This window comes from Castor canadensis, chromosome 14, assembly GCF_047511655.1.
Source record: "Castor canadensis chromosome 14, mCasCan1.hap1v2, whole genome shotgun sequence".
Lineage (NCBI taxonomy): Eukaryota > Metazoa > Chordata > Mammalia > Rodentia > Castoridae > Castor > Castor canadensis.
Genome location: NC_133399.1, coordinates 79,163,391 through 79,190,615, shown reverse-complemented (window position 1 = coordinate 79,190,615; position 27,225 = coordinate 79,163,391). Strand labels below are relative to the sequence as shown.

At 43.2% G+C, this 27,225-nt stretch overlaps 2 protein-coding genes across 13 annotated transcripts in view; one reads left to right on the top strand and one right to left on the bottom strand.

Annotated features, from left to right (window-relative positions):
* The window catches only part of Stox2 (storkhead box 2), a 200,823-nt gene that overhangs the window by 89,566 nt on the left and 84,032 nt on the right, over positions 1–27,225 (top strand). For 2 of the 9 annotated variants that reach the window (XM_074054880.1, XM_074054886.1), the window contains exon 1: positions 14,772–15,263. The exons of the other annotated variants lie outside the window; for them this stretch is intronic. In XM_074054880.1, the coding sequence (XP_073910981.1) occupies positions 15,098–15,263 (166 nt within the window). In that variant the 5' untranslated portion in view covers positions 14,772–15,097. Of the gene's footprint in view, positions 1–14,771; positions 15,264–27,225 lie in introns of those variants that run through there. 9 annotated transcript variants of the gene reach the window in all.
* Positions 955–14,762, bottom strand: LOC141416903 (uncharacterized). Of its 4 annotated transcripts, XR_012441525.1 has the most exons (5): positions 13,746–14,762; positions 13,279–13,405; positions 3,542–3,873; positions 2,450–2,605; positions 955–1,583 (listed from the first exon to the last, which is right to left on the bottom strand). XR_012441525.1 is itself a non-coding variant. In XM_074054887.1 (3 exons), the coding sequence occupies exons 1-3, from the start codon at positions 14,172–14,174 to the stop codon at positions 1,522–1,524; spliced, it is 618 nt and encodes a 205-aa protein (XP_073910988.1). In that variant the 5' UTR covers positions 14,175–14,762; the 3' UTR covers positions 955–1,521. The 4 variants fall into 4 exon arrangements, 2 of the variants coding, with proteins under 2 accessions (XP_073910988.1, XP_073910989.1); XR_012441526.1 differs by lacking the exon at positions 2,450–2,605 and having other exon boundaries at positions 3,767–3,873; XM_074054887.1 differs by lacking the exons at positions 2,450–2,605; positions 3,542–3,873.

Sequence of the window (27,225 nt, the reverse complement as noted above, 5' to 3'; positions counted from 1 at the left end):
TCTATGTTTGTGATGTCACATGTGCAACTGCCACCTACTCATTAGCATCCAGTTGGTGACTCCAGGAATGCAATGCTTTGTCAGAACTCCCTTCCACCTGAAATTTAAGTAGCTGAGCTCTAAAAACGTATTATCTCTAGAAAAGTCTTAGGGAAGGCTTGCCTCCAGGGACTTGGAGATGTGGGAACTCAGTCTGTACAGCCAGAAAGGCAGATCAGGTATCTTCTGGAAATTAGTCTCTGAGATTTTGGAACAAAACTGGGCCCTTTGAACTCCTTAGGTTCCACTTTCTCTTTCCATCATTGCTGTCTGTCTCTTTCTTATGAATTTGAATTTGAGTTGGGCTTTGTCCCATTTTTAGGCTGTTTTCCCTCCTTTCTACCCAGAAGCTGCAGACACAGGTCGGGAGCAGTGTCCTGGCTGGTGCAGAACGATCATATGGAAAGCCACGCACAGGCCCAGACTAGGTGTGTTCAGACCACGCTCATGTGAGGTGTTGGAACTTGCCCCTTTCCTCAGCTGCAGGAGTCTGCAGCGTGGTGGACTGGGGGGAGCTGGTGGCTTCTTTGGAACTGTCCTCCCCATTCCCTGTGGGAGCTAGGAAAGCAAGACAGGGCAAACGCCTGGGGATGGCAGCTTAGGCTGGGTTTCCTGTTCTTGTTACTGGGAGTGTCTGTTTTATTTTGATTATTACTATTATTATAAGTAGAGTCGTGGTGGAAACAACTGAGTATACTGCAAATTTTTGCATATCTGTCCTTCTACTGATGGGTGAGAGAAGACAGTTACTCTCAAATAATTAATCCTATATAGTTTTAAAAAATGAGGTCCTGCTAGTAACTTCTCTTGTCTCCCTACTTAAATTTGTTTTTCTTGTGAACAAAACATACTTTTGGATTAGCTTTTTTTTTTTAACTTAAAAGTCCCAATTTGCTTAGGAGAGGACTGGTTTAAATGTTTTATTCCAGTGTAATTAATATCATCCTTTAAAACATTTTTTTTCTAGTTGAACAATTAAGTAATATGGCAACCTTATCCAAAGCTCCTAAAAACCAGTGTTAGGGTGCGCAGACCTTCTGTGTTAGAGCAGTTAAAAAGAAAAGTTCCATGGCACCTTTAATTATCATACGATTGATAACAGGAAGATGTAAGCTTATTACCCATAAGCCTAATTACTTTAACAGTTGAATATTGAACCAAAGTTTAAAAACAGTCTTTCAAATGGATTTAGCAGAAGTTACTAAATACTGATTTCTGTATTTTTCATTGTACATCAACATGGGAAATGTTAGAAATTATGAAATGGTAACATACAAAAGTCTTACCATTGCTGAAGTTAAAGAAATTCTTTAGTAGAGTCTGGAATTTAAATATCTGGAGCCTTTTTTTTTTTTTTACAATTACTGCAAAAGACAGAAAATATTTGAGCTTTGCTGCTTTTCTGATATATGACTTTAATTGTTCCTGTATAACCATTCCCTAAATTGCAGGGAGCTGCCTGTTGGAGAAAGGTCCCATCCTTCAAAATCCATCTGTGTTGTCTTGTGGGTTTTCATTGGCTTGGGAAGCAGCTCTGTGGTGACCTGCAAACAGAAGGGAGAAAAGAAAACTTTCAAGATTGATTAGTCTGAAGGAAGCCTTCGTTTAACTCTCTGAATCTCAGGCACCATCTGTATAAATGAGCAGAAGTCATTTCAGTCATCTGAACCAATCTGTCTTCTAATATACATGCACATATATTTATAATAACTTATTAATAAGGCACCTTAAACATTTGGGGACTCTTCTAGCAATAGCAAGATTTATAGGCACTTCATTCATACTATACAAACAACAAACAGGAAAGATCCTAAATCTATTAACTGCTCAGATCAGTCATAAGAGGCAGTGGGGTGGGGCAGAAAAAAATCCTAGACTAGGAATCCTAAGGATGGAATTCTGTTCCTTCAACTTCTGGAACTTTGGACAAGTTGCTTTTTGTCTTAGCTTTTTCATTTTTAATTCTGGCAACAACCCCTGCCTTGCTTAGGCTCAGTAAACTACAAAGTCTTGTGTTATTCAGCTTTCTGTCACTATAACAAACACCTGAGACAACCAACTTATAAAGCTAAAACGTTTATTTTGGACCATAGCTTTGGCGGTTCCAGTCCATAATTCATTGGCCCCATGCTACTAGGCCTGTGGTGAAGAAGTACGTCATGACAGGAGTACATGATGGAGCAAAACCATTTGCCTCCTGTCCAGGAAGAGAAAGCCAGAAAGGAAAGAGCCGGACTCCCATGATCCCCTTTGGAGTGACCTAAAGACCTCCCACCAGGCACCCCTTCTGAAAGACCTCCCAATAGTGTCTTCCTGAGAACCTTTGGAGGACAATTAAGATCCAGACTATGGAGCGTCCTATGCAAACGTAAGGAAGTACTTATTTTTCCTAAGGTAAAAGAATTCTTACCTATTAGCAGATAGACAGGCTATGAGGGGAAAATGAAGTAGGTGGAATGTTTGCCCTTTCTGTTCCTACATCCACAGGCATTCGATGCACCTCTGCTAGGCGCATAGCAATGAGGGCCTAAGCCCAGCACATCCAAGCACGTTTGTTGAGAGCCTACTTTGTGAAAGGCAATAGCAAAAAATGATTAATTAAGTGAAGTGCTTCCCTCAACCCCATTTTTAATTGCAAGCCTTTGGTTCCCATCAAATGGCCTTATTTCAGTCTCAGAAGCGGGTGTCATCATCTTCCATTGCACTCGTCACTGTCTCACATTCTATACCATTTGCTAAGCTGTGTGCGTACTCGTTGCCTCCATTAGGATATAGGGTTCTTAATGACAGAACATTGTGTTCTTGGGGTTGTTAATAGTTTTATTTTTAAACTTTGGTATTCCGGTGTCTATAGCCATTACTAGCCCACAGCAAGTGGCCAGTGAACATTTTTTCAGTAAACAAAATAGCCATTGCTTTGAAGGAGCTCACAAGCTAGGGGGACAGACGACATTTTTGAATGGCATTGCTCTGCATGATAGAGGAAAGAGCTGTAATAGAAAGGACAGCTATTAATATATAAACAGAACATGGGCTTCTAACTGCAGGAGATGGGAGGGCAAAGAGAGGGAGGTGGAAAGTCTCTCAGGGAACTCATCCTCATTGGGGTTTTGAAGGATGGACGAGAGTTTGCTGGGCGGGGAGTGGGAGGGAGGCGATAGGCATCTGATGCAAACCAGACAGATCCAAGAAGGCCTGAGATGGGAAATGACCCTGTTGGGGGAATGGGCATCAGTCCATATTTTGTGTCTATGGCAACAAGTGTCCATGGTGGGGTTCATTGGGGGCACCAGGAAAAAGAGTGCAGACCTGTATTTGCAGTGATTTTTCAAGTAAAATGTACAAAAGAAATGAAGTCTTAAAAATCGATGCCAGGACCAGTGCTGGCTGAGTGTGTCCAGTGGCTGTGTGTGCTCCATAGGAGCTTCTGGGAGTACCGCCAGGTGGAGGCTGTTTCTGTGTGGCCCGGTATTTCAGTAGATTGCGCCCTTTTATAGCTTACCCGCGGTCAGTAAGTGGATTTACAGCTCCCACGATCTTGATCTTGCCGTGAGAGAGGAAGTAACCGTAAAATATTTTCTGCAGCACAGCAGTCCACTGGTTATGTTGTGGGAAAATACGTTAAGGACTTGTCCAACATAGAGATAAGGTATGCTTTTTCCTTTATAAAATGGTGCGTTACTCTTCTGCTCCCCTTTCTGAATACAAGAAGGTTGGTACTACTCACAGTCTTGAGGGAATCCCTGCCATTGTGGTCTTAGCTTGTCTTTGCGGGTTGGGTCATCTAAGTGAAGAAGCTTCTAAGATGTCATGGCTGAAGTCTTGCTCCACCTCCTGCAGTGTGTGGCAGAGGAAGCAGAAATGGAAGCTGTCATTTGCACGGTGCATGCCTGAGATGTCCATGGAAAATTAAAAGATTTGCTTAATGAATTCATTTTTAAAAAAAGAATCTTTAAGTTCTTTATTTCAGCAATAGATTGTAAGTCATATTTTTGAACAGAATAGATTGGAAAAATGATAAAAGCCTGAAAATGTGTTTTTAGTTTTTATCTCACTGCTTTACACATAAACAGCAGCTTAACCAGTATAAACAGCTCTTTGGAATAGCAATTTGCATCTCCACCATCAACTTTTGTTGTTTAAATTTTAGTTTTAATGTATCATACATTAATAATACAAGGGCATTTCATTGTGGTCATTTCATACAGGTGTATAGTGTATCTTGAACAAGCTTGTCAGCCATGCAAATCAGGCAACCAAATTTCTCCTTTGTCCCTTCAACCTGTGAGGAGGTCTGGTGACTTGACTGAATTACCCTTTCACTTGAGAGGCTGGGAGGATTTCATGAGAGAAGCTTGGGGTCTGTTTATGAGGGTTGCAGGCAGACATTGGGTCTTTCTAGAAGGAAGCCTGTTCTCTGTGTGAGTTCTTTGTGGTTCTTGGCCTCCGGAATCATATTTTGGTGATATCTTTGCCACTGGGAGCCTTGTGAGTCTGACTGTAGGTTCTTCAAATGGACAAATGTAGCTGCAGCATGTGCTTGTTTACAGACAGTATTTTCAGAACAAGACACATTTAAAAGGGTCACTCAGAGCTGGACTTACAGGCTGCACACTGAGGCCATGGAGGATTGGTTTCTCTTTTGAGTTAGCTGAATATGAACTCTCCTGATGTCCTTGAAGATATTTTAAACCTTTTCAAGAGCGACTCAAAAGTTTAATAAAAGAGCCTCATGGCTATTTTCCCAAAGAAGAAGACACAGATATTATTAAATACTTAGTGTATGCAGGATAAAAACATTGTGAGGTTGACTTCTGGTATCAGGGTTTGTTGTCAGAAATAAGCAGCTTCTCAGTGTCCAACCTTGACAGAAAGATGGTTCAGTATTTTTCATTATCTCCAACTGCATTAACTTTGTGAATTGGGGCAACTCCATGCCCATTAATGTAAAAACTGAAACAGATAATCATTTTATTACACATTCTGATGCTGGCTATTTAATATTAATTTCTGATCCTCAAGTTCTAGTTTCAAACTGAAAAACTTATTTTGTAGTAAGCATTTGAACAAATAAATTGGTCATATGGCTATATGTAGTTTGTTACATATTTTGTTTTAGTTTTTAATATTTTAATTTCAACATTGTCTTATTTCATTTAATTTTTTGTTACTTGTTACGTATCTTTGGCAAGTGACCCTCATTTTATGATTATGGCTTCTGTCTCCTTCTCAATGCTTTGACTCAGGCCTGTAGGGTATAGGAAGTCACAGAAACACAGAGCATGGTGACAGACTGAGTGGAGTGGATGGGAGAGAAAGAGTGGTGACAGATGGGAGCAGAAGACCATTTCAGGTTCTTGCCTTGGGAAACTGAATGAAGCAAGTCCAGTCACCAAGTCTGGGAATGTGTGCCAGGACCCGAGGTTGGAACAGTGAGACTAAAGATGATTAATTTTGTGTAATGAACAGCTTGAGTTTGATCATCCATGGAGAATTCAGGGAAGGTGCTCACCCGACAGTGGGAAGCCAGGATTTGGAGATCCAGGAGGCAGGCCTGGGATGGTGAGAGGTGTTATTGTGGAAGTCAGCTAGTGATCTTATGAGTGCACAGGAAGGCTGACTGGAGGTGAAGTCTAGAACGCACCCAGTGCCATATGGGCAGAGATACAACCAAGGAGTAGGACAGTGACAAACAGAGAGAGGACAGAGTGGGCTACAGTGTCTAGCAGAAAACCAAATAAGCACAGAGTTGAATGGATTTACCAATTGGCAATGGATAGCTTCTCAATTAGCTAGAAGAAAAAAAAGCATGTTTTTGTAATCAGGAATTACTTAACACTGAAAAGCAGTATGAAAATAAGGACCAAAATAAGTAGCATAACCAAAAAGTTCTACAGAGTTCAGAAAAGGGGAAGATGGGCATTCATTGAGTCTCCAGATTGTGTGTGTGGAGTCACCAGTTCATGAAGAGAGTCTCTCTCACCTGTACCCTGTGTACCCTGCCTTGACCTCTGTAGTACGACCTTTGTGGAGGTCGGAAGGCTCTACATTGTAGTGCTTCCTGTCCCCTCCTCTCCATGCTTTCTGCTGAAAGTCAGTTCACACTTGCCTCATCTCAGCGGTACCATTTTGCTAAGTTATCCTCCACAGTTGGCTTGGTTATTTTTTCCCAAGTGGTCCTATGGAAGCACAAATTTCATGGTAGATACCATAAAACTCATCCATTGTAAGTGTGCAGCACCATTGTGCATCTGTCACCACGACTCAGTTTTACAATGTTTTCATCACGCCTGCCCAAGTTCTGGGCAGACGCCTGTGTAGCACAGCTGGCTCCCACTGGATTAAATTTTTCAAGACATGTCCAATTATGTCTTTCCTTTGCTCAGTATTCAGTCCGCCCCCTCTCCTTTTGGATTATGCACCAACCAGGTGAAGACTTCCAAGTGAGAGAGAATAATATTGTAAAATAGCAACAGTTTCCACAAGCCATTAACAGATGATGGGTTAGTTTTGCTGTCCAACAACCAAAATGAAATAAACCAAACCAAAACACTCCTTTCTTTCTTCCTATAGTGAGCTCTAGGTCAAAGAGTAAGTGGACGTGGCTTGCTGAACTTGCTGTGCCCCAAACTGAGAAGCATCACCAACTGGCCTCAATTTTCTGTTTTTGCTATCCCCTATGTTCTTTTTTCACTTCCTGTTTTTGATCCAAAAGGCAGCATTTAAATTTTCTGAGGTGTCGTAGATAAGGTGCCCCACACTGCACCCCTCTTCTGTTGTTTTCTGTGCTGAGTCCTGGTGTAGGGGAATCTGGGTCGTCTCTGAAGCATTTTGTGAGGGGACATCCTTCCTAACACAGGAGATTTAGGGAATTGTCCTGCACCCAACAATTGTGCCTCTGCGGTCCTTGAAGAGGGCAAGACCTGGACCAGAATTAAGCTTTGAGCACAGGGATGAGCAGAGAACTGCCCCCTCTTCTTCAGGTCACAGGTCACAGAACAAGACAGTTATCTTTAACCATTTGAAAATGTACTAGGGACTAGCTAAGGTTACAAATAACCCCATCTGCAAATTGGCATGTGGGTGGGATTTGACCAAATGTGGAGAAAGGTTTGACTCAGGTCTTTCAATCAACTACATTTAACATTGAAAATTTGGATTTAATTCAGCTTTAAAAATTATTAGTCTGTTAAGTAATAGTGTATTAAAATTAAAAGGAGCGTGCTTTTCATTTTAATTGCATTTGTTAATCTGTGATATAAAATTTAAAGAGCAATAACTTCAGTGACTATACACTTAAAAAAACCTTAAAAGATCTTTTTTCTGAGATCTTTTACAAATTCACATGCATCCTCTAAGGAACTGTTTTCCAGTAACAGTTGGCTGGAACCTAACCTTACTCTTAGGCTCTTGAGCTTATTTTTATAATCTGATATTAGACTTTGTTTTTACAAATAACGGAGAGGATGTGTGCTACTGGTGTGTACAAGTAAAGCAAAGAAAAACATTCATAACTCATGCTCCGTACAGTGCACAAAGCCACTTCTTCACTGTGGCTTTCTTCCTTGGACTCTATTCCTATTTTTCTAGTTCTGCTACTAGAATATACATAACATAAAATTTACCATCTTTTATTGTATAGTTTGATGACAGTATATATATATATATATATATGCAGCCATCAACACTACCTATATCCCATCTTTCTCTTCTTTCCAGTCTGATACACGGAACCCACCAAACTCTTAACTCTGCAGCCCCTGGACACCACCATTCTTCTTCATGTCTCTATGAATTTGGCAACACTTGCTTGCTCATCTAGGTGGAATCACTGAACGTTTGTCCTTTTGTGAATGGCTTATTTCACTCAGCGGAGTATCTTCAAGGTCCATCCATGTTATACAATGTGTCAGAACTTCCTTCCTTTTGAAGGTTGAGTAATATTTCACTCTATACCACATTTCTTTTATCCATTCATCTATCAGTGGATTCTCGGGTTGTTTCCATCTTTTCTGGATTCAGTGTCGTGGCTCCTGCACACACTCTAGCTGGGTGAGTTTTGTTTTCTCCTTTCTTGTTCTAAACCCAGTTTGTGGGCACTGTAATTCAGCTTTCCAACGTAATAGAATCTACCATGTATGTTACCAGCTGGTAGCATTTCTGGACTCACTGGAATTCAGCCTGTTGTGTTATATGGTACAAACAGGGTTTGTGGGTGACCAAAGAGATCTAGAAAGGATTCAGATTTTATTTATTTACTTATTTGGATGGTACACAGGGCAAGGGATCTACCACTTGAGCCACAGCTCCACACAGGATTCAGATTTTCAAATGCTCCCCACACTTATGGCTACTACTACTACTACTACTACTACTACTACTACTACTACTAAAATTGGCTATTGTCTACTGATGCCTTCTATTTGCCAGCACTGAACTGGGGCATATATATATGCTGACTGTGTGTTAGGTCATTTCATTTGAGGCATGCCCCGGGCCTTTTCACTTTAGCTTATTTTTCAGATAAGATCTTATGCTTTTGTCTGGGCAGGCTTTGGACCTTGATCCTCCTACTTCCTTGCCTCTGGAGTAGCCAGGATTACAGCCATGAGCCATAACACCTGGCCCTCAGTCCAGCCTTTTAAAAGAGGCATTATTACCATTACCATTGAGAATGTGGCACTCAGAAACTGGTTCTCCTCAGGGCCCCAAGTGTCCTGGTCTCTCTTGACATTCCTAGACCTTACTCTCTTCTACTCTTCTGACTGTAATTAGTCTGTCCTGGAGACTGGTGGGCCATATGTGCCAACCTTCTCCATCAATAGTCCTCCAAAGACTCAGGTCCCTCTTGAGTCATCTCTCCTTGGCGAGTTTCTCCATCCTGGAACATGCTGTCTCTGGGAGCACAATTCATTGAAAGCCATTGTTCTTTACAGCCCAGTCAGGCTGTTGGAGATGCTAATGTACCTGGTGGCAGGATGAAGAGAAATCCATCTAGGGACGAATGACAGGGGTGGAAAGAGCAATGTACAGGTTCTCATCACCACATTCTCATGAATGTGTTTTACCTTATAGATGTTTCAATCTCTACCTGTCTAGATCTGTTTCCCAAAATGTGCTCCACCCACAAACTGCGATTAGAGTTTGATTAGCATTTTTTTTTGCTAAGTTTACAAAGTATATTATTACATTAGATTAAAGTTCAGAGAGGCCCAGCAGGGCTACTGTATCTTTAGCATGGTCCCCAGTACTATGCCAGTAAGCTTCCCTGTATCCATGGTGTGTGATTGGGAGACCCTGGATTGACATGCATCATCTCTGGGCTGCATGTTCTCCATTTATGTGCCATGTTTACTTTTCACTTATATGACCCTTTTCTTCACTCACTTCAGTAGTAGCTCCTCTCTGATCTCTTTCATCTTTCACTGTACAGCATGAGCTATTCAGTGTGTGTGGGGGCTTTCTGTACACAGATACTTAGATCTGAAATCAGTGTTCAGTGTACTAACAATACGAATTCAAACATCGAGCTTTCCTTTACTAGTCAGCTTTCCTTAACTGTAACAAAATACCTGGGGTAATCAACTCAAAGAGAAGAAAGGCTTATTTTGGCTCTGTTTTGGAGATTTCTCCATGGTTGGTTGGCCTCATTGCTTTTGGGTATGTGGTGAGGCATCACATCAAGGTGGGAACATGTGCAAAGGAAGCCCTGTCACCTCACAGTAAGAATGCAAAAGCAGAGGAAGGGGCTAGAGTCCCTTTTCAAGAACTGACTCCCATGACCTAATCCCTCCCGCCCAGCCCCACCACCTCCCAGCAGTGCCAAGCTGGGGAGTAAGCCTTAGACACATGGACCATTGGGGACATTCTAGGTCCAACTGTATTGTTAGAGATACAAATTTCCTTAAGTTTTTATATTCAATTTACTCTATTTGTAAATTTGGTATTTTTAAAATAACAAAAATAAAACTCGTATCTCTTGGGGTCTTTGAAAACACATTCGATCAATTCAAATTAAAGATTAAATTCCCTTTCCTCCACAATTAGGCCTATTTAGATTCTCAGTGAACTATATTCCCTTAAACACTTAAACTGCACCTGTAAACTTGCTGTGTTTAAATTTTAAAGTTATTTTTTATTGAGGTAAGCACACATAACATAAAATTTCCATCTTAACCGCTTTTAAGTTTATGGTTCATTGAAATTAAATACAATCAGATTGTTAGCCTTCATCACCACCTTCCAGCTGCATGTCTCTCTTCATCTTGTAAATTAAAATTCTTTGCCTGTTAAACAACAACTCGTTATTTCTCCCTCCCTGGGCCCCTGGCAATCACCATTCTACTCAAGCTCTCTTGTGAGTTTGACTGTTCTTAGTGCTTCATCTAAGTGGGATCACACGCTATTTACTTTTTTGTGACTGATTTATTTCACTTAGCATAAGGTACTCAAGGTTTATCTGTGTTGTAACGTGTGTCAGAATGTTCCCTTCCTTTTAAAGACTGAATAATACCCCATTGTGTATGTATACAACATTTTATCAGTTTATCCATCACTTCCATGTTTTAGCTATGGTTGGCAACCATGCTGCTATGAACAGGGCTGTACAAATGTCTCTTTTATACCTTGCTGTCAGTTCTTTGGTTATATGCAGCTAGACGTGGAATTGCTGGATCATATGTAATTCTAATTCTTTAAGAAATTGCTAATCTGTTTTCCACAGGAGGTATACTAGTTTGCATTCCTGCCAGCAGAGCACAAGCATTCCAGTTTCTCCACATCATTGCCAACACTTGTTATTGTCATTTCTTTTTTAAAATTAAGAGCCACCCTGATAGCACTGAGGACTTTCATGTGCTTATAGGCCACTTGTGTGTCTTTGAAGAAATATCTTTTGAAGTCTTCTGCCCATTTTCAGATTGGGCTCTTTGTTCTTTGCTGTTGTATGTTTGAACTTCAGGGGTTCTCTGAATATTCTGGATATCAATCTCTTATTAGGTTTATGATTTGCAAATATTTTCTCCCATTTTGTGACTTGTATTTTTTTTCTGTACAGTTTCTTTTGATGCACAAAGTTTAAAATATTTTTTACTCAATTTATCTGTTTTGTTTTTGCTGTATATCTTGGTATTTTTAATTTTTAAAAAGTAGTTAATATACCTGGCTGGGAGACCTCAACCCAAACCTTCCTAATTGCTTAATAGCCCTTCACTGGTCAGCAAACGTGCCACACCTCACCAGCCACCACAGCTATGACTGTGAGATAAGTAAGAACAACCAGCACCAGTGAGTAGGACAGGCGTCTCTTGCCCTCTTGGAGTTCACACTTGGGTAACTTAAATTCATTCAACTGTTACAAATCTGATGAGGTTTTCAATGGAGAGAATTTCAAAGTCAAAATTCTTACACCTTTCAATTTAAGACTGCAAATCTAAAGTCAATTATAAAATTGAGTTAACAAGCAAATCTGCCTAGTTAGTATCTCTAATGTGTCTGATATATAAGTACCAAATACAAAAACTGTCTGAAGTCTGATTAAAAATATTAAGCGTATAAAATCGATTTGCTTTATCATTTCAAATCTAAGATTTCCCGGTGCTGAATGACACGGTTACGAGACTGAATGGACAGTTTATGAGGCGGATCAGAGACACGATTACCTAGGAAGGTGGAGAGATCTTACTACCATGGCGTATCTTCCCATAACACAGAGGGACACACTGAGTCTGATGTTACTCAAGCTTTCTCTTCGGGTAGGACTGGTTTCACAACAAGTTGCATACTGCTTGTAGAGAAAGCCTTCCCTTCCTAACTTACTCATCGTTACCCAATGTGGATGAATAAATGACCACTGTGCGGCCTCTCCTTCTTTACTTTATCATCTGAGGGAATTCAGCCACTCCAACACATTTTTTTATCTGCTGCTTCTGTGTCTGGCTGTTTGCCCACCCAAGATCTGTTTCCAGAAGCGGCTGACCGAGCTTTCCTCCCCAAATGTCTATCATTCCACCCTCATTTTTTAAGATATGAGCAATGGATATGTTTTTTCAGTTCTAAGTCAAGAGTGATTCAAACTTACTTTCTAGAAAATTCCCAGCTGACCCCTCCCTTTACACAGAACCCCTCCTTTAAGCCTCTTCTTAATAGAAATTCTAAGATTGTTACTTTTTCTTTGCTTTAAACGTTTAATGGCTCACATTGCACTTGGAATAGAACAGAAAACCTTTAACTTCTTGGCCTGCAAGTCCTTGCATGATCTAGCTCTCTCCTTCCTCAGTGACCTCATCACTGACCTCTTCTTGGCCTTCTTCTTTCATTTCTCCCAACAAAAGCCAAGACTCTTTCCTACCTCAGAACCTTTGCACAGGTTGGTCCTGTGTTCTCAAACACCATTTCCCCTCACTTTTGGCTTGAGTAGCTCATCAGCTCAACTGTCATTTCCCATAGTTTATTTTTCTTCACAGACTCAGTACAATTTGTGCATTTGTTGGCTCGCTGATCCCTGATCCCTCCTCTACTGGACCATAAGCTGCAGGAGTCATGGGTGGTGGTTTGTTTGCTCAGCACCCATCACAGTGCTAGTATATACCAGACAGTCAGTAATTACCTGCTAAGGAAGGAATATCACCACTGCCACAGCTATCACAGATAGCCCTAAATCAAACTATTCCGATCACTTTGGATTCCTGGAGGTACTGAGTAATTGTTTTTGAATTGAGATACCTAAATGCCAATGTCTCCCGCATTCGTTAATCCAATTATTTCTTGAATCACCTGTATGGCCCTTTTCAAATGTAGTCTTGTACAGCTTCTAAAGCTGTGTGTAGTCTTTCTGTTCTCAGCAGTTCCTTTATGTTAAAGGACACGTTAGCAATCCTAACCTAACTTTTAACACAGATAATTGAATTTAGCTAATCGCTCTACAGTTAGTAATAAATATTGATTAGTGTAACCATAAGTTCCATACGAGACTTAGTGGTTGTTTATTTACTCTTGGTGTCCCTAGAGATAGATTATACTGCTTGCAGGTTACAGAAGGCATCTTCGGAGACCGCATGAGGGAAGCTCTTGTTCTAGATTCTAGAATGCCTGTGGCTGAGCCCCGCCCCCCTCTCCCTGGTTCCCCGGGAACCTAGTTACCCTCCAAAGAATTCATGGCTTGGAATAGCATGATATTGTGCTAGAACTTCCTGAATCTTAACCATTAACAGCCCGCTGGCGTTTTCTTATGATACTTGCCTGATGAGAGCATGTCTCTATAAAGGTTTAACATCTGCCTCTGCATCTTGACACCCATCCATACGACACAACAGCGTAAAAATGATCTTGAACGTTGCGTTGTTACAGATGGAAAAAAAATGCCCAACTGCGAAATAAAATCCAACATGGAAAAAGGAAATCAGACTTATTTGTGGCATTCCTTTTAACACGAAAGGGTTTTTGGAAAACCGAGGGTGGAAATCAGCGTTTGGGGAAAATGGCAGTGGCGGAGCGTGGTCGGGGTTCGCAACCGTGCGGTGCGCGCCTTTAACTCGGCGTGACCTCGGCGTCCCGGGCCCCGCGCGCGGCCGGGTGCGCATCGCCCCCTCCTCCCGCGCCCGCCCTCCCGCGCGCGCATTGTCCTATGGCGATTGGTGGTTGCACCCGAGACAGCTGTGCAGAGCCAGGGACCTGGACGCAGCCTCGGCCGGCTGGCAGGGACTCACGCCGGGGAGCGGGGTGTCGCAGGCGGCGTGGACCCGGGGCCCCGCGTTTGCGGCGGTGGAGGAATCCGCGGCGGACTCCCGGTCCTCTGGCCGTGGTTCCTTTCGGGGTTGGAGCAGGTGGGCCAGGCGGGGCAGCGCCGATCTCCGCGTTCCCACGAAGCTCGCGCCCTCCGCGAGTGGGAGGGGCCATCCTAAAAATATGTAAATTTCCGCACGCTGTCTCCAGGCTGGGGCCGCAGCCAGGGTCCCAGCGCCGCCGCAGGGTGTTTTCCATGAGAATGAGAAGCCTGACAGGATCCGTGCTGGGACTCGAGGCAGCTCGGTGATTAGCATGAGACTGGGCGGCTGTCCTGCTTCCTGCCCGTCAGTGGCCCATTCTGCGCGCTCACCACTGAACCGCGGTACCACTGCGCGGGGGTCGCTCAGCATCCCCGGCAGCCATGCCTCTCGTCGCCGCCTGGCCCAGTAAGTAGGAGCATGCAGGTAGAGGGGGGCACCGGCAAGTGGACGCACCCAGCCGGCCACCCTCTCGCCCACGCAGAGCACCCCGATCCCAGGAGTCAGAAAGACTGACAGCGAGGCGCTACAATCGCCGGGACTACCTGGGCTCTTTGGACCCCGCCGCAGCCGCTGTCTGCAGAGCCAGGCCCGCGCCCCGAGCCCACGCGCCCCACATCCGCGCCTCTGTAATGAAGACTGCCTCCCAAGGACTGCAGGGGAGGCACAGCCAGACTGCGCCGAGGACTGCGGGCCGTGCGGCCCATAGGCCCGGGGGGACACCGCTCGGCCACTGTCATCCCCACGCCTCGCGCTGAGAGTCTCCTGGTGCGGTGGGGCAGCCGCCGCCCCTCCGGCTTTCCCGGGCGCCCGATCCCGGGGTCAGCGGAGGCCTCGGCTTCCTCATTTTGTTTGGATCTTTTGTGCCGTGGCTCCCGGTTGGCTAAGCACTACTGCGCTGAATCGGGCCATTGTCTGCGCCCCCATTGCTTTCACGCTGCAAGTCTCGGCGCCCCCACCCTGCCCGCCCCCTCCCCGCCTCCTCCCGGCCGGGGGAGCCTCCTAACGTGCCTTTCCCCCCCACAGGAATCTGGAAGCTATAAGCCGGGCGCATTGCAAATGAAGTGTAATGCATTGTGGGACGTGTGTAAAAGCGGAGCCTTCGCTGTGGGGGTGTGCGGGCGCGTGGGGAGGGCCGGACCCGCCGCTGGCGGTGTAGACGCCGACGAGGAGGGGCTGGGAAAATGTGCGCAGCGTCCGCCCGGGTCGTGCCCGCCGCCGTAGACGGATGAAGCACCGCGCTGCACCCCGGCGCTGAGGCCCCAGGATCGGGGCAGCAGGTCGCCCTCCGCACCATGAAGAAGACCCGGAGCACAACCTTGCGGCGAGCCTGGCCTAGCTCGGATTTCTCGGATCGGGCCTCGGATCGCATGAGGTCCCGCAGCGAGAAGGACTACCGCCTGCACAAGCGCTTCCCCGCGGCCTTCGCGCCCCCGGCTTCGCGGGGCTACATGACATCAGGTTGGTACCCGCCTTGCTGTTCCTGGGCCCGGCCCCCGGGGCGTGCTCGGAGCAGAGGATCCGCGGTGATGGATGCGCTAAGTTACGGGGAAAAATTAGCTCCCATCCTCCATTTTGTACCTCCTCAAGATCCACAGCAGGCCCTCGCAATATGGGGTTGAGAGCTATTACTTAGGTAAAATCAGGGATCGGGGACGAGCCGGGCGTTGGGGCTGCATGGAGATAAATGTCTGCAAGCTGGGGCGCTGCAGCCTCCTGGAGCTTTGTGCAGGAGCCTGTGTCCAGGGTCGTCCGCAGCATCAGGCTCGCTGGCTCCTGCAGTGTGGCCAGTTCCCTTACTGGGTATTTAAAGGCTCCCCCACTTTTTTTTTTTTTTTTTTTTTTTTTGGAAAAGGAACGGGTTCCATGCACCGTTCTGGATGGTTCGAGCCAAGGGAGAGCTAGCTTTGCGCACAGACATCTCAGGCTTGCCCGATTTGCACGCAGGAAACTGTATTGGAGCTCATTGACTATGTTCTGTGCGGTAATGGTGTGTATGCGGATTGCATACTCACATGACTGTGCGTGAATCTAACATACGTTACTTTGAAATTAGGTTGCTTGGAAAGAATGGAGGCTGTGGCGTGTATTTGCATGTCAGACAGGAAGGACAAACCAAAAGGTAAATGGAAGTGAAGGCCGCATCATCTTCAAATGCAGCGCCCTTAAAAGCCGTTCTGAAAGAGCCCGATCTGTTTGGAAACGCGATGGAGTGGGTTTGGTTTGTGGTTTGGGAACCCAGGGATGATATACTTGAGATGCTGAAGGAGGAAAATCCCGGAAATCTTTCTTTGCTTTTTCCTTACTTCTTGTTAGCCACTTGTATGTAATGATGTAAGGCCACAGTTTTGTTTTGTTTTTTTTTCATTGTGGAAAGAATTAATTTGCCTCTAGAGACAGTGTTTTGGAAGCAGTGAGATTTGAGTTTAAATCATATACTGTACCAAATCTTTCAAAGCCCTGTCTTAACTGGGAAGATTGTTTTAAGCTTGTGGTTGGTACTTTACTGTTTTTCTCCTAAAACAACCAAGTCCTTTTCAACTAAGGTCAGTATCTCAGGCTTTAAAAATGTCTTGTGACCACATTTTCCATGCAAACAAAACCCAAATAAAATAACTTGTCTTTTTATTTGCAAAATCAGGCAACATAAGATGTTCTATTTTGGCAATAAGGCTCCCTTGATTTTTCTCTTTCACGAAAAGCCAAATTTATAAAGGAAGTGACAACTATGGTTTATACTTGGGTAATTTAAGTCACTGCTGTGGTTGCTGTATTCAGACTCATGGCAGTAAAATTTGAAATGCACCTAGATCCAAATCTAACCTCAAAATACAAATGTACATAAACCCACATCTGCACTGAGTGTTCGGATAATCCTAGGTTTCACAAACTTAGTGTTTGAATGTCTTCATCCCACCCTCAGCAGGTCCCCCCTTTTTTATGCCCCTACTAAGGAGTGAACACTGACACTGTGACACAATTGGAGAGCAGGTGTCCATCATTTCTTCAATAAACCCGCAAGACGCTGTAATAATTTGAGGCACAGTCTCACGGAGTCTCTTTTTTCACCATCTCACCATTGCTTCGTGATGAGCACATTTTCAGTCTTTGCAAAAGAACTCTATGCTATTGCCAGTGTTGCAAGCCAATTTTGAGCACTTGAGGAAGAAGCTTTTAATTTGATATGATTCTCTTATTTCAGTTCTTGACCTGCGTATGGTAAGATGGCCTTATGGTGATAATGAAGGGGAGCCTATTTCAGATTGGTAGTTTTCCATCCAGATTCAGTGTTAGGTTACTGCTGAGAACAGAAGGCCACAAGAACAGCTGTGTCATTCATTTAGCATTTTATAGAGTGCCCCTAAGAGTAGAGTGCTTGGCGAGATTCTTGTGGGGTTACAGGGTTGGATGGAACATGGGTTTTGCTCAAGAAGGGAGGGCTGGTATTTGTTCTTTATTTTAAATGTCAGCCAGTGCATAGAATGAAAAGCAGGTGTTGGTGTTAATGGAAAGAAAGAGTAAATGTTAAGACACATATCTACAATGAACACTGGTAGAGTATGTAGACTCTTTTTCATATGCAACTTTTTTGGGGGGAGGGGATGACTTGGGGTCTGAGAATCTTACCTGTTTACTTTTATAAATATGGCGTCTTTTAATACAGTTGGGCTGATAGAAGTGGATGTTCCATTGAAAACTTGTAGATCATTTATAAGACGTTCTCTTCCCTCTAGGATATATAAATGTATCAACTTAGTGACTGGGTCACTTTGTCACTTTGTCACTTTGTGACAAAGAGCCTTTGTCACTTAAGTGGAATAGAGAATGTAGCAGCTTAGAAACACATGAGACTTTTCACATTTCTGTCCAGTCATTTGGTTTAATAACTATATTGCTGTATTTCATTTTTAGTAAACAGGTTTTTTTTTTTTTTTGGGTTACGAGTTCAAAGAACAAGATAAGCCTCATCAGAGCGGTACTAAACCTAAAGAAACTTTAGTAAGAGACTATTTTTGGAATTCCCAGTAAATATTCCTGAAAATTAAGGGAAATCACCATTTTTTTAAAAGTGGGAAATGAGAACTCTCGAGCCATTTTTAGAAATAGGCATTAATAGCTATCCCTTTGATTTGGCATACCTACTTAGCACACAGTAGGTGCTTCAAGCACAATTGTAGGCATTTGTGATAGCTTTCTAATGAGGCAGCACCATTTCCATGTGGCAATAAGTAATTACCAGTGTGAAATGTGATTTATAGCAGTGGGCTTGACCTTTGCCCTTGGCTTTTTTTATTCCTTCACAATAAAGTACACTTAGGCTCAAGAGGTTACATCAAAAGCTCATAAAATTGGCAAGGTCTGGCAAAAGAAGAGTTAGATGGAAAATTCTGAAACTTTCGGTCTCATGCCTTCTCTGCCTGTCTTCAGCTCCCAATCCACTAGCAAATCTAAAGTAATCCTAAGAGTCCGCAGCCTCCTAGCAACCAGGAAGTTCACAGTGCAGGAGATGAGTTCACTGTTCCTCTTGCATATTAATTTCCCAGTGGTAGTTTCTGGACAGAATGGGGAGAAATCTTGCCTTTTGTCCAAAGTGAGATGAATAACAAAAAGTGCATGGCATCTGAAGAAGAAGAAAAAGGGTTAGATCCCATGGATTTGGGGTCATTCTTCCTCATTTTCTAGGACTAGAAAATAGGATATTAACTCGAGATAAAAGTAAACCTCCACACAAAGAGGGAAATCTTATATTAAGCTTAGTATTTGAGGTATGCCAGTATACCCTCATGTACCTCTGAAATAATTTGCGTGGCTTCACTTCCTTTGTGGATGAAGCCATTAGAACTTCCTCTGTTACTGTGTGAATAGCATCGTTCAAATAATGCTGTAATTTTAAAATTTTCCTACCAGCGCCCACCCCCAGCACTGGGGCTGGGTGCTTCTTTGTATGCCTTGCAATGCACCAGAGACCTGGGGCCTCTCACTGATCAAGATTGCAAAGCAGTTTTTCCTGTCTGTAGGTTCACAGAGGATGCTCCTAAAAGGTTTTGATTATGAATGAGAAAGCTAGAGTCATGATAGTTTTTAGTTGGATGCTTGTCCTTTTCAATAATGTCTTTTCAGGAAGAAAGCAGACATTTTTGTATTAAAAATGTGACTTCAAAGAAATTGAAAATAAAGATAAAAACAAAAGTCCCAAACTAACATCTTAAGACACCGTGGAACAGTTTTGTCTGCTGATTTATTGCAGCTAATCAGTGGGGAGGAAGGGCTAGCACAACACTTGATTAGTTTATTAGTTTTTATTTTATAGAAAGTAATTCTGGGGCACGTTTGAGTCTGTGTTCCAGTTCCTTATGTTCTCTCCTTTTAAGAGCTGTGAGAGTTTTGGAGGATGGAGGTTCTAATCCAGGCCTGCTGTGAACCTGCTGTATCCCTGGGGGTAATTTGACCTCCCTCCGTCTGTAATGAGTTCTCTGGTTCCACGCCTCCTTTTATAGAATTGGGCTCCGAAGTGGCTCTGTAACCAACGTGTTCAGGACTCTGAACACTAGCACATGAACTGTTAGAAAAACCCTTTGTCCTCTTTAACTTATTGGAGTCCTGTGCTTCCGTACGTGGGGATAGCGCTCGTGTTGTCATGGGATCCTGTTTCTGTCATTCTCAGGTTTTGCATGAAGTGTTTGCATCTCAGGGCTTGGTCTGGTGACCAGAGCCATGGAGGGATGATGAGAGGTTATGGTCTGCCAGGTTAGAACCATACTCAAGTTTTAAGAAGCAGCTTCTGGTCCCCTCCTTTCCCCTTTTTGTAGAGACCCGCTTCAGCTTAGCTGTTCCAGCTGTATTTTAATTTGAAATTACCTATGTTGACTCCTTTCGGGCAAATGGAAGTGAGGAATATTACACTTGGTGTTGAATGACTTTATTCTGTATTTCCCATGAGAACATGAATGTGCTTCCAAAAGGTCACCTCTCGGTATTTCAGTATCTTTTACATTCTTTGTGAATGTTTTTGTTTGGGAAAAATGGAATATGCACATAGTGTATAAAAATCTTAGTGTTTTTATGCCTCCAGAGTGATTTGGACCTTAAATTCCATGCCCCCTGGAGGCTTTGGACAATTCTCACAATGGAAAGTTCTTTAGTACAAGATTGTGAATGTGTGTTAACCAAGGAGCAAAATCTGGTTAGATCCTTGCTAGGGGTTAACACGCTGATTTGAGTTTAGTACAACTTTTGTAGGTCAATCACAGAGACTGAGAGATGCTTAATCTGTAAAATGGAAAGTGGAGGTTCCTGGAGTGTGTTGTGTAGATTATAGTCAACTCTCAGTTAACTTTAGCTATAGTAACACAAGAAAGAAATGACACAATCATTTTCAAAGTAGGTAATAAACTTTTCCTTAATATGTAAATCCCTGGGCTATTTTTATTTGACATTGGGTTGCACAACCAGTTGGCCAGAAAATCCTATTTATTTCTACCATACAAACGTTTCTAGCTTCTCTTTCTCTCTACCCGTACTGCTTGAATTTTCTGTTGTTATAGCATCTTCCAAATGACCTCCTCTCAGCCCAATCCATCCTCCATGTGTCCCCAGAGGGCTTTTGTTGTTTTGTTCTGTTTGGTTATTTTTAATCTCACCTAAAGCAAAATTGGGTGTGTTGCTTCCATTTTCAGTCTCTCTCATGCATATGAATAAAGTCCTACACACACTGTGGACCATGAAACTTTGGTGGTCTGACTTTCCTCACTGTTTCCACTTCTTCTGCTGTCCCTTCCCTTGTCACCCTGTGCTGCATGCTCTGGGAGCTCTGCTTTTGGCTAACCTTGTTGCCATTGTGTACCTTTGTTACTTTATGTGACATTGCTTAGGATGTGCTGTCTGTGTGTCTAGGTCTGATAGACTCCCACTTAACCTTCCAGAGCCAGCATATCTATCCCCTCTTCTTTCTCCTCTTCCTCTCCCTCTCCCATGGCTGGCTTTGAACTTGCAGTTCTCCTGCCTCAGTTACCCCAGTATCTGGGATTACAGGTATGAACCACCTTGTCCAACTTGCCTCCTTTTCTTTAGTCTTCCTCCAGATCCTTTCTGGATTGAATCACTCCATGACATTTGTGTTTACTGATGCTATAGCAACACAGTCACATTGCATTGTACTACTAGTTTACTTGTGGGTCCTGTCCTGGACAGCCAGCTCCTCAGTGACAGTACCTGTTTTATTCATATCCCCATTTTGCCAGCAATCACAGAGTTTGGCACATATCAGGACTCAATGTTTATTGGATGAATGACTAAAATATGACTTCTCTTAAAAAGTTGAAGTCATGTCTTAAAGTCTTAGTGTGAGTCATCCTTTTATAACTGTGGAAGTTATGAATATATGTCCTAAATTCTACCTTGAAGGATCATCTACTGTGATTGGTAGAAAGACCAGCTGTCTGTGAGTTGGCCATTGGAAAGCAGGAAATAATAGGATATAGTCAAGAGTCAAGAAGAAATTTTTATAGGGTTGGTGTAAGACCTGGACTCAGAGAAGAGAAAGATATCACTTAGAAAATGCTTTCTGGAGGGAGGGCTTGCTGGGATCTTGCAGGAGTGGGTAGGATTTGAAGAGATGGAAAAGGAGAAGGATTATAATGAGAAGGTTGAGAGCTGTATGAACCAAGGCAAGAAGGTAGAAATGCAAATAAGCATGTCAAGTTTCTCATTATAACTAGGAATAAGGTATACTGAGGCCAGGTGGGATCTTGAAATTTGGGTGGATTCAGAGTTCATGGGGCACATAATAGATTTGTGACTTTGGGTTGCAAATTACGAAAGGAGTGTTTTAGGAAGGGGTGTCTGGCAGTGGTTTGCAGTATGGATGGATGCCACGAGCATCTAGCACCTGGGAGACTAGCTGGGAGATGGTTGGGGACCATGGGTGATCACGGAATAAGGTGACGAGGAACCATCACGGAACCGTGTTCTCGAGTTTTGGGCATTAGCAAATGACCCTAAAGATCTTTTAAAAACCAAACACATATTACCTTGTCTTAGTCAGTTTTATGTTGCTATTAAAAAAATACCAGAGGCTGAGTAACTTGTAAAGTAAAGAGATTTATTTGGCTCATGATTCCAGTGACTGAAAAGTCTGAGTAACATGGGGCCAGTGTCCTGGTAGGGATACACCACACCTCTCCACATTGCAACATGGCTGAAGGGAACTGGCTTCATGCAGAAGAGAGCAAGCACGTGGGGTGGCCTTGCTTTATAACAATTTACTCTTGAGAGAACTAATCTAGTCACATGAAACTTAACCCACTCCCAGCAACTGAGCATTAATCTCTCCCCAAGGGCAGTAACCTCACCATGTAATCATCTCTTAAAGATCCACTGCCTCCTAGGACTGTTACATTGGGTATCAGGCTTCTGGCACGTGAACCTTTGAGGAATACACCACATCCAAACCTTAACACACCTGTACTGTTATTTACCTAGTATTTTCCTTTAAACTTCACCCATTTTTTATTTAAATGAATTAAAGAAAAAATACCCTTTCTGTGGAATTATGGGTTTCACTTGATAATTGTATATATTTTTCTAATTCACATTAAAATGAGTTAAAAATATTCAACCTTAAACCACCCAAAATGAACTCAGGTACCTGACTGGAACAACATAGTGGAACACCTGTGTGGGCCGAGGATCAAAGGAGGGGAGAGAAGAGTCTGTTCTGGATTTAAGAGGAGAAAGACAGTCGGGCATGCTGGCAGTTCTGTATTCCCAGTTGTTTGGAGGTGGAGACAGGAGGATCCTGGTTTGTGGCCAGCAAAGCGCAGAACAAAATCTCAAGACCCTACCTGAAAATCAGACTAAAAGCAAAAGGACTGAGAATGCTTCCCTAGTATGAATGTGGGAGTTCAGTCTCCAGTACCACCCCTGCCCCCCAAAAAAGAGGTGAAAGAAAATAAAAGGCAAATGAGATTGTTGTTGTTGTTGGAAGAATGTAATAAATAACCAGGAAGCTGGGGAAAGTAGAGCAGATAAGGAGTTCTATTTTGGGCTAACAGATGAGTTGTCTGAGCAACAGGTCTGTCAGACCCACACATGCGTGATGAAGGTTATAGGTACAGGTTGGAGGTCATCCATTGTCCATTGAGATGACAGCCTTGTCCATTGAGAACACGGAAGTAGCTAAGGTTTGTGTACTTTATGTTCTGCTTCTTAGAAAAGAACAGAGGACTTCAGTTACTTTTATTTACAGCAGATGGAGGGTCAACTGTATTCAGCTGTATTCCTCTGACTCTTGAGTTCTCCTTAGGTTCTGGAAAACCTGGAGAATGGAGGTTAGGATTGCTTGGCAGTTGCTCCTCTCTTCCTGAGAGCAAAGTGCAGTTTAATTTTTGGACTTTCTTTTAGTGTTTGAACTGATTTAGAAGCCATTCATTGTTTTGTTGATAACAGGAATGTGCTTTTGGTTTGAAAAGAGTTAGGGCTATCTATGCAAGTAGCTGCACAAAAGATGACACCAGCTATGTAAATAATGTCTATTTCAAGCCTCCTGCCATATACTTATTCAGTGGAAAAATTATGGCTTAGGTAACTCATACTCACAGTTAAAATCTCCATTTATCTTTCCACTTTAATCCATGATGGCCCCTCCAGGCCAAGTTTTCTCTTTTTCAAGATAAAAGAGAGCTAGCTGGCAGTTGCCTGTGGGCAATAGGGGCATCAGGACGTGTGCCTGTCCTGTCCTTCTGATGGCCATAGCTTCAGAGGGAGAGACCATCAGCTTTGTAATTAACACCCCCACCTCACCCTACTGCACATTCCTGTCTGCTTGGTTCCCTTAAGAGAGCTAATAGACTCCTTATTGCTTTCGGCATCTCCATCTTTTTCTTTGAGATAATTTCATTATTAGATATAAGGAAGGTCCCTGTAGTGATTGAGGTGCATTGGATATTTCTCCTTCCTTCCTTCCTTCCTTCCTTCCCTCCCTCTTCCTTCCTTCCTTCTTTCCTTCCTTCTCTTTCTCTCTTCTTCCTTCCCTCCCTTCCCTTCCCTCCATCCATCCTTTCGATCCCCCTGTCCCTCCCTCCCCTCCTTTCTTCTGCCCCTTCCTCCCTTGCTTCCTTCCTTCTCTTTTCTTTCTTGCCTGGTATGTGAACTTCCTTCTTGTGTCTGTGTAGTTTCTCAGTGTTACGTATTGGATGACAATTGCATGTTCTCTGACTTTGATTTTGCTTTAGATGGGCAAGATAGTAGCAACAGTGAGACACAGTCCCTGGAGGTGGATATGATTTTGCAATCCCAAGATAGTGGTGGCAGTGGCAGGTGGCACCCTGGGTGGCAGTGCTGATGGTAGGCTTGTGCCTGGCTGTGGCTGCCAAGGAGTCCTCATTGGGCAGCTCCAGCTCACAGTTCCAACCTGGGAACTGGGTCTCCCACCCTCTTTAGACTTCTGAGTTACTCAGTATATTTTAAGGTATTCTTTTTCTGAGAGGCTCCATGGCAAAGTGATTTAGAGCAGAGAGGCAGGCCTTATGGTCCTGCCTTTTGAACACTGGCTGGGTAAACTGCATTCATTACCTATTTGCTCAGGACCTTAGTTTCTTCACCTGCGAAATGGGAATAATGCCTAACGGTCTTGCAGAAGACAGCAATTAGACATTGGGTGAATTATGTGAACTAATATTCACAAGGCACTTAGACCTCAGCTTGTACATCGGAGGCATAGTACAGTATTATTTGCCATTAGAATTGTTTAAAGAGCCAGCCTCGATTTGTATTGCTTGTGACTAAGAACTGCAGCAGACACACAGAATGGAAAGAGGACCTCAGTAGTTGTCACTTCAAAGTAATGGTATAAAGAGTGGTTGCTAAAAGAAAGAGGATTAATCCCTTCAAAAAAAAAATGGTTGCATAGAAACTACACAAAGTAGTTGAGTTTTACTTTGCGACTGTGCTGACTTCATTTTAAGAGTTCTCAGAGCCTTTTCCCCCCACCGTGTTCAATAGCAGCCCATCTCCTCTCCTTTACATCTGCTTCCCTGCTATGGCTTCTCTGTGCCCCAGAGGGCCCCTTACACATCTCTAAGATGAGTGACACATCCATCATCGTCTTGTCGGCAGTCCTAGACTGGAAGCTCCTGGCTCCCTTGGCTTTTTTTCCCAGGCATGTAGAAGTGCATGATAGGCATTTAAATGCAGTTACACAGGGTCTTTCAGACAGTCCCGGTAGTTACAGTGAGGTCTCCAGGTTTCGCTTCCTTCTTTCACCACAGCCATGGTTGGCACCCTGGGGTGATTCAAAGATGCTGAGGGTAATTGTGGGGTATCAGTAACCTTTCTGGGCTCTTACTATGGCCAAAAGAGCAAACAGGTAAACAGGGGCAGTTTTGGTATCCAGTGGGTCAAACCACTCTCTCTACCTGTGGTACAGATAGAGGCTTTTGTCTTAGGAATTAAAAAAAGTTCCAGCATGGATTTTAGGCAGAATTGTGAAAGAGTTTAGCTCTTTTGAATCCACCAAACATCTGAGATAAACATCCTTTTAGGTTAGCTGCCAGTACTTGTAATTATAATGGGGCCTTCTGTTGACCTAGTGAACTCATTTGAATTTTCAAGTAATTCTACTTCCAATTTTCAATTGGAAGTAGACAGAGGATACGCGTTGATAAACCAAGAGTGAACAAGCCCAGACGAGTAGAACACTGATGATGGTCGTCACGTTTTGGATTTTCCACTTTTTTTTTGGCAGTACTGGAGTTTGAACTCATGTCCTCAGCTTTGCTAGGCAGATGTTCTACGGCTTGAGCCACTCACATTGCAGTGGTGGCTGCTGTCTGAAGTCATGCAGTGCCTTTGTGTAGCAGGAGAGCGTTGTGATGTAGGGCTTGGAAATCAGACTTGTCATATGTAGGTGTCCTGGTATCCGTGTTATCTTGGCAGTTTATACGATTAGTCTACCTACCCTCTGTTTCCTTGTCCATCCAACTTAAGGTTTTTATGTGGGTGAAATGAATCCATGCATGGAAAATAACTAACATAATATATGATGTGAGTAGGAACTCAATACATCTTTGCTATCGTATTATAATTTCTTTGCTAAATTATTATTATTATTATTATATAACAATGCAGGATTGAGCATTTGTATATGTTTGACCCCTGAGGATGCAAAGGCGGGCACTAGCAGACAACTTGTCTGTGGTCACATAGAGTTTAAAACAGTTTTAAGTCAAATTCTTAGCTTCATTCTTGATACTCATTTAATCAGAAATCAAATATTTCATTTCTTACTGATTTTGCTGTGTGATCTTCTAAAAAAACTCACAGAATTATTCATTTATCTGAGTGGGCTCACTTGTTCTTGAATTTCTAACTTTGGAAAAATAGTAAGAGAATTGTGTATTCCATAATCCTGTGAAATATAAATCTAAGAGTTGTTGGCTTCACTTACAGCTGGGGAAATTGTATCCCTTCTAATCAGACAAAGTTCAGTGCTTATTTTGACTTTTTAGTTGAAGGTAAAGAAGAAAATGCCTCTTTGGAGCCACGAGTTGGACTGTGTGTTTGTGTCAGTATGGGCAATCAAACAGGTCGTAACTCTCTATGAGAAAGGAAAACAGTGAGACTAAGCTACGTGGTTCAAGGTCAGTGTTGAAGGCAAACCCCAGTGGAATCGATCCTCACCCAAGTGCATTTTCCCCCTGCCTCGGTGGGTTTTAAAAAGGAGTGCTGGTACCAGTAGAGTAGGTATTATAGTTTGGGGGTCTCCTTTTTTTAGGTGTTCATATTTCAGCTCCTTTCCTGGGAGCAGATGGTTTAGCAGCCAGACTTGGGGCTTTGGGGAAAATAGCTGAGCTGGGGAAAGAGAAAAGGTCCCTGGTCCTCTGCAGCTTTCAAAGTTGCCACCCATGAAAACCTGGGCCAGCTAGGGTCTGGGAGCTCAAAGCCACCAACTTTTGCTGTGTCCATCTGAGTTTCTGTTTTTACCCAGTCATTTTCAGCATGTTACCTGTCGCCAATTTTCCCTTCCTTCAAATCAAGGGGAAGATGACTGAAGGAAAACCTAAAGGTGGAAGGAATTTATTTCCTGTGGTTATGGCTAACCAATTAAACTTCAAAAGCTGCCTTTACTTAACGGCTTCCAGAGTCAGCTTTTGTCAGTGAAATCAGTTTGTGGAGAACGTACACCTTGTTCTCCACCTGGTGTGCCATGCTCAGTGGGGGTGATTTAAACACAGGAGAATCACAGGGTGTTTGTTCGGAATGCCAAAGGCATAGTAGCAGTATGTCCTTGCAGCCAAGGATGGCTGTAAGGTTGCTGTTGTCAAATGCAGCCATATGTACGCTGCAGAGTGGCCTTAGGCTGGGATTGATGCTAGTGTTTATCAGAGCTATGGTCAGTGGTAATGCAGTGTCTTGGAGGTGGCCC

Excerpts from the sequence above, each read along its gene's own strand:
- LOC141416903 (XM_074054887.1), bottom strand. The coding sequence starts at position 14,174 with ATGCTGAGCGACCCCCGCGCAGTGGTACCGCGGTTCAGTGGTGAGCGC. Across the intron at positions 13,406-13,745 it reads GCGACACCCCGCTCCCCGGC|TTGGGCATTTTTTTTCCATC; the intron begins GTGAGTCCCTGC and ends TTTATTTCGCAG. Across the intron at positions 1,584-13,278 it reads TAGAGACATGCTCTCATCAG|GTCACCACAGAGCTGCTTCC; the intron begins GCAAGTATCATA and ends TTCTGTTTGCAG.